The sequence below is a fragment of the Lathyrus oleraceus genome, chromosome 7, assembly GCF_024323335.1.
Source record: "Lathyrus oleraceus cultivar Zhongwan6 chromosome 7, CAAS_Psat_ZW6_1.0, whole genome shotgun sequence".
Classification (NCBI taxonomy): domain Eukaryota; kingdom Viridiplantae; phylum Streptophyta; class Magnoliopsida; order Fabales; family Fabaceae; genus Lathyrus; species Lathyrus oleraceus.
In genome coordinates, this window is record NC_066585.1 from 301,248,730 (window position 1) to 301,255,372 (window position 6,643).

At 34.8% G+C, this 6,643-nt stretch overlaps 1 protein-coding gene across 2 annotated transcripts; it reads right to left on the bottom strand.

Annotated features, from left to right (window-relative positions):
- Positions 1-4,382: 4,382 nt before the first annotated feature.
- On the bottom strand, positions 4,383-6,163 carry LOC127101635 (glucan endo-1,3-beta-glucosidase 14). 2 transcript variants are annotated; one of them, XM_051039095.1, is made up of 4 exons: positions 6,035-6,163; positions 5,500-5,890; positions 4,863-5,319; positions 4,383-4,703 (listed from the first exon to the last, which is right to left on the bottom strand). In XM_051039095.1, exons 1-4 carry the CDS (start codon positions 6,087-6,089, stop codon positions 4,638-4,640), a joined length of 969 nt encoding a protein of 322 aa, XP_050895052.1. In that variant the 5' UTR covers positions 6,090-6,163; the 3' UTR covers positions 4,383-4,637. The 2 variants fall into 2 exon arrangements, with proteins under 2 accessions (XP_050895052.1, XP_050895051.1); XM_051039094.1 differs by having other exon boundaries at positions 4,863-5,890.
- Between the last annotated feature and the right edge of the window lie 480 nt (positions 6,164-6,643).

The window sequence follows — 6,643 nt, forward strand, 5'->3', positions numbered from 1 at the left end:
ATGTCACCCAAATCTGATATTTTGAATTCCTTGTTGAGATCACCTTTGAAGTCTTCGATCTCCTTCTTGCAGCTACTTGTTATCAACAAGTCATCGACATAGAGACATAATATAAGCAATTCACTCTTAGTTCTTCTTACATATACTCCATGTTCACTTGTGCACTTCACAAATTCCTTCTCCCTTAAAAATCCATCTATCTTCTTGTTCCAAGCTCTTGGAGCTTGTTTAAGTGCGTACAGGGCTTTATGCAGCCCATACACTTTTCTTTCTTCGCAATGTTTCATAAATCCAGTTGGTTGTGCAACATAAACTTCTTCTTCTAAGGGGCCATTAAGGAATTCATTTTTCACATCCATCTGACACATCTTCCAGTTGTTCATGTTTGCTAGACCAACAACCAACCTGATTGTTTCGATCCTAGCAACAGGTGCAAAAACTTCATCTAAGTCGATTCCTTATTTCTGAAGAAATCCTTTCGCCACAAGTCTCGCCATGTGTCGAGTCACTTCTCCTTTGGGATTCAACTTCACCTTGTATACCCACTTCACATCGATTGCCTTCTTGTCTTGGGGCAATTCGACAAGTGACCAAGTGTTGTTGACTTCGATTGACTTCAGCTCTTCCTCCATTGCTTTCATCCACTTCGAATCTTTCAATTCCTCAACTACATTGACAAGTTTAACATCTGCGTAGAAAGCATAATGTACCAGCTCACCTTCTTCATTGACCACATCATCTGATGTAATCACACATTCTTTCAATTACAGGCATGTGTCTTGTTCTCTGAGGTCTGCTTGGGCCTGCTTCATCTCTGACCTATTCCTGTCGAACTTCTCTTTCGACTTCACTAGCTGGTTCATCACAAAAGATTCTCGCTGAATCTTTCTTGACATTCTCAGTCCAATCCCACTCCTTAAGATCGTCTATGATCACGTCACTGCTGATCACTACTTGCTTATTCATTGGGTCGAATAACTTGTATCCTCCAGTCGAATGATATCCAATCAGGATCATCTGACTCGACTTGTCATCAAGTTTTCTTCTTAACTGATCTGGCACATGTCTATGTGCTATAGATCCAAACACCCTGAGATGACTCAAGCTAGTCTTGACACTAGACCAACATTCTTCTGGCGTGATTCCTTCTAGCCTCTTCGTCGGACATCTGTTCAGGGTATATGTCACAGTCGACACAACTTCTCCCCATAATTCTTTGGGTAGATGTTTTCCTTTCAACATACTTCTAACCATATTCATAATGGTTCTATTCTTCCTTTCTGCGACTCCATTCTGTTGTGAAGTGTAGGGTGGCACCACATCATGCATAATCTCTTCTTTCATACATAATGCATCGAAATCTTTCGACACATATTCTCCACCATCATCAGTTCTCAAAATTGATCGTTCAACCGCTTTGTCTTTTGACCATAGATTTAAACTTGGAAAATACCTCGATCACTTTACTTTTCTTCTGGATCAGGTAAGACCATATTTTTATACTAAAATCATCTATGAATGTAACAAAGTATTTGTTACCTCCAGTCGAATCCACCTGGATAGGACCACATACATCAGAGTATATGACTTCAAGAATTTCCTTCGACTTGCTTCTTGCATCCTTACTAAAGTTGTTCTTATGCTGCTTTGCCTGCACATATTCTTCACACACTTTGTTTGGAATGTCGATTTTTGGTAATCCTGAAACCATATTTCTTATCTTCAAATCTATGATGTCTTTGAAATTGAGATGAAAAAGTCTATAATTCCATATCCATTCATCTCTGTTGGCTGCTGTTACAAGGCACTTATGCTCCATCACATTAAGCTCAATCTTGAAGGTTCTATTATGAGACATTGGAGCCTTCAAGGTCAACCTTCCATTTGAGTCGAGAACTCTCATCATCTTGTGTTTGATTGACACCTTGTAGTTCTTTTCGACCAACTTCCCTATGCTGAGCAAATTACTCTTCATGCCTGGTATGTACAACACATTTGAAATTATTGACCTCTTTCCATCTTTCCGCATAATCAAAACATCACCAACATCTTCAAATGCTAGAGTGTTGTCATTTGCAAATTTAACCATGTTCTTCATTGAGGGATTTATGTTGACAAACCAATCTTTTCTTCCAGACATGTGTGATGAGCATCCTGAGTCCAAGTACCATTGGTCCTTGAATCTCTCTTCTTCTCTTGTTGTAACCATCAATAATGTCTCTTCTTCTTCGTGTTTTGCCAGCTTTGCATAAGTTTCTTGATTCTTCTGCTTTTCTGGACAATCACTAGAATAATGACCATACCTTTGACAATTGTAACACTGAATGTGACTCTTGTCTGACTTTTGACCACCACCTTTTCCTCTATCTACAACACCACCTCTTTGGTTGCCTTGGTTCCAGGGTTCTCTCTGATTCGACCAGTTTCCTTCTTGCTGATTTTAACCAGTCGAATTGTTGTAACCTCCTATGCCTTTGTTGCCATTCCGGCTTCCTTTGCCTTTTCTTTCTTTTGCTGATTGAGTCTGCAAAGCCATATCACTCTTCGACTTTCCTACAGCTCTTTCATCCATTCTTTGTTCATGAGATTCAAGCGTCCCTTGAAACGCTTCCTTTGCCAGTTTTGACAAATCTTTCGACTCTTCTATGGCTAATACCACGTGGTCGAACTTTGGAGCCAACGACCTCAAGATCTTTCCAACAACAGATCTTGATGTCAACACTTCTCCACATACCTTGATTTGATTCACCAGTTTCGTAACCTTGGTGAAGAAATCAACTATGCTTTCATTATCTTCCATCTGAAGCAATTCATACGTTTTTTTGTGAGTTTTTAACCTCATCTCTTTCACCTTCTCTACGCCTCCAAACAATTTTTCCAGAATTTCCCATGCATCTTTCGCTGACTTTGCATCACTAACCTTTTTTAAGTTATCCGCATCAACACATTGATGAATTATAAAGAGAGCTTTATAATCTTTCTTCTTCAATTCTTTGTGTACAGTCTTTTCTTGATCTGTCGCGGCTTCTGCAAGCATTATTACTCCTTTCTTCACAAGATCCCAAAGATCTTGATAACATAACACAACCTTTATCTACTTGCACCAATTTTCATAATTGTTGTTCTTGAGAATCAGAAGATTTGCTGCAAAATGTTCGTTTGGATGATTCTTTGCCATGGTGATTTTCTTCCCACGAATCGATTAAACTGAAGCTCTTGATACCAGATGTTGGAAATCCCCCAAAACCTATGGAGAATTTCAATCAATCTTGATGAACAAGATTGTTATTACCCACACAATAGCAATAAAAAGAGAAGAACAATGGAGAAAGAAAGAGTGTAAAGAACAATGAAGGAGAAGAGTAATAAAATTCTGTAGAGTTTCTCTCTGCCCACAAACTGTGGAAAACTTCTTATTCACTTTGCAACTGTAAAATATTGTGAATTACAATGTTATGAGTTCTCTATTCAGCTCATTACAAAAATAAGGGTTACTTCCTCTATTTATAGATTTATGTTAACTTGGACCTCAAGTCAAAGCCCAAAACTATAAAAGCTCAAAATAGCTAACACTACTAAAATAGACCTAAGTCAAAATCCTATGTGAAGCAACATGCTTCGACACTTCGACACTAACACAACTCAAAACACTCGGTGGTTCGACACTTCCTTGTTCTGTCGAGCAACTTACTTCGACACAAGGAATTACAATTCAGCACAAATGAACATGTTCGTTCCGTTTAGACTCGTCCCACAAAAGTCCGTAAGAAAACGGTCAGGACGCGATTAACATCTTTAAGGAGCGAGTCTAAAAATTGTATTTGCCCCATGAAGACGGACGAAGAAGACTCCCAGACACTCTACATTTTTAATTTAAAAATTATAAAAATTTAATATTTATAAAATCCTCGTAAATATATAACAGGGGGACAAGTATATTAGAGGGTGCGGGACAAATATCATGATCCATTCAGCAAAAATATATTAAAAAAAAAAGACATGTCCGACTAATATTTTATTTATAATACAAATTAAAAAGAATTACTTTAATATTTCATTTATAATACAAATTAAAAAGAATTACTTTATAAACACAAATCGAGTCTAAGTCGATTTTGAAATAAACTAAAATCACTTTTAACAATTAATTAATTTTTTATTCAAATAATTTTTAATAACTGAATCAAACTATGTGATTCAGTTCAATTCAACCTCATGGACACATCTTGCGGGGCTTGAATTTCTAATATGAGGTTCCAAGAGTGCTAGCTATTATTTTCCCCAATAATCCAGTGAACCTTTGTATAGCTCAAGACAAGACTAATTTACAAAATGTATGGTCCTAAAATTTTCTCCATAAAATGATTAACTAGCATGTGACCTTAGACTTAAAATAAATATTCTACAACTATATAGTCATTTTACACCACTATAAATTCAGTATTCACATGATCAACATATGATATCTCATGAATACTTTAATTGTAAACCAGAAAATTTGAATCACCTTGCCAAAAAAGTGCAAGGAAATTACAAAAATGGAAAATATAAAAACAGTTCAGGAATTATTTGAATATTCCCTCACCTTTTTATACCAAAAAAACAAATATTTATAGGATTTTCCATGCTTCCTATCCTCAAAGCTCCCAAGCAAAGATCAAGTATGTAACTACTATCCATACAACAAAATTGAAAGACAAAACCTGCGTATAATAAGTAGATTAAACCATTAGACACATACATACACGTCGACATTGACACTACAAAAATTAATCTGTGTTGAACATCTGACACACTTTTGTTCAGACGTGTTAAGACTAAAAAGATATCTGTGCATAAAAGTTAATGAGGATTTTCCTTACATTAGATTTGGATGGCAGAGCCATTTGTGGGAGATAACCTTGCAATCCAATGTTATAAACTGGGCTACCATTTGGATAATAAAGACCATAGTTTCTTTCTGAAGCAGGACCATTTTTCAAATCTTCATTAAAAAGTGCAAAAACATATACATCAATTGGAACCAAAGGCTTTCCAGGAGTTCCTTGTTTTTCTTCAATTCTTCTAAGCAAATTTCCATTATACAGTTTTGCATTTTGTATAGTAGCTCCAATTTCATCAGAATCACCCTTAGAAGGCCAACCTGTCTCAGAAACCCTAACTTCAATATTTGTAAACCCTAGCACTTTGATTGCAGCATAAACAGCATCCATTTGTGCATACAACATGTTATCATAATGCAAATTTGTATTTGGATCCACCAAACCTTGATTTGGTTGAAAAAGTGCATAGTTTAAAGGTACCTCATTAGGGTTATCTCTGTATGCAAAAAAAGGGTAAGCATTAATAAGAAAAGGTGATTTCATTTCATCAAGAAATTCAACTAGTGGTTGAATATATTGAATCAAATCTTGCTTAAAAGAACCAGATGAAGGAGGGTAAGAATTTTCCAAAATGTTGAAAGAAAAAGCTGTCGCAACACTGATTAATCGGTCTAACCCGAGATTAACAAGGGCGGTATGAACATTTCGCATCGAAGGTAAAAGGTTTAACATCATTTGAGTGTTGTTGCTATTGAGAACTTCATTTCCAACATTTATGCAAGTTATTTTGGTTTGTGAAAGATAAGGTAGAACATGTTGTTGAATCCAATTTTGAGCTTTGGAAGGGTTTGTCATATTTTGAAGATTCTCATTTCCAAGTCCTATAACAAATTCAACATTTGATTGAGAGAAAGCAAGTAGAACATTTGGATTAGCATCATAGAGTTTAATGTTTGTGACATTCATGGATCTTATGAGAACAGATACTCTAGAAGGAGATGGTAGATTGTTTGCTATTTGTCCATAGTTTATTCCACAACTTAGGCAATTGATTTGCATAAATGAATCTGAAATCATATAGTTAGAAATATCAGAAAGTTTATAATATCATAGTGTGAACAAAATAAGACTAGTTAGAGATAGTAATAATAATAATATTAATAGCATATATAAGATTGGAATCAAAAGGGAAATGATATAAGATAAAGTACCTGAAATGATGAGAAGAAAGAAAAAAAGTGACTTGAAGAAGGAAAAGCTTGTCATTATTATTGATCTGATCTTGATTATAATAGGAAACAATTTCTAAGCACAGAAAGTGAGGTGATGCAAGGTTGAATTAATAACGTGTGGACGTCGCATCATATATATATATATATATATATATATATGAAACTTTTGGGGAGGGGCAGAGCAACTCTGTTTTCAAGACTAGTTTTAACAGTTTGCTATTTCATTTTGATTAGAACATTCTTATTAAAGATCTCAAAGTAGAAATAATTATCTTAAAAGCCATTTAAAAGTTTAAATATTATTATTTCTTAATATACATTTTTTACTTTAAAATTTTTTAATATTTATTTTTAGGACTCAAATTAGCAAGACCTTAAAAAGAAGTATCACTTTTATTATATAATTTGTATCCACGTTAGCAATTTTATAATAATACTCAAAAAAAGAAAATAATGAATCTATTGATTAGAGAATAAGTTAAGGTTGATGTCATAGATTTAGGGGAAAAAATCCAAAAAAGAAAATAATGAATCTATTGATTACTACTTATATAGGTTTAGGTGAAGGGTAGATGTATGACCGTGATT

Bases quoted from the DNA above. Each gene is read 5' to 3' on its own strand.
- LOC127101635 (XM_051039094.1), bottom strand. From the start codon at position 6,089: ATGACAAGCTTTTCCTTCTTCAAGTCACTTTTTTTCTTTCTTCTCATC. The intron at 5,891-6,034 runs GTACTTTATCTT...ATATGATTTCAG, and splicing joins CTTTCTTCTCATCATTTCAG to ATTCATTTATGCAAATCAAT. The intron at 4,704-4,862 runs GTAAGGAAAATC...TATTATACGCAG, and splicing joins CTCTGCCATCCAAATCTAAT to GTTTTGTCTTTCAATTTTGT.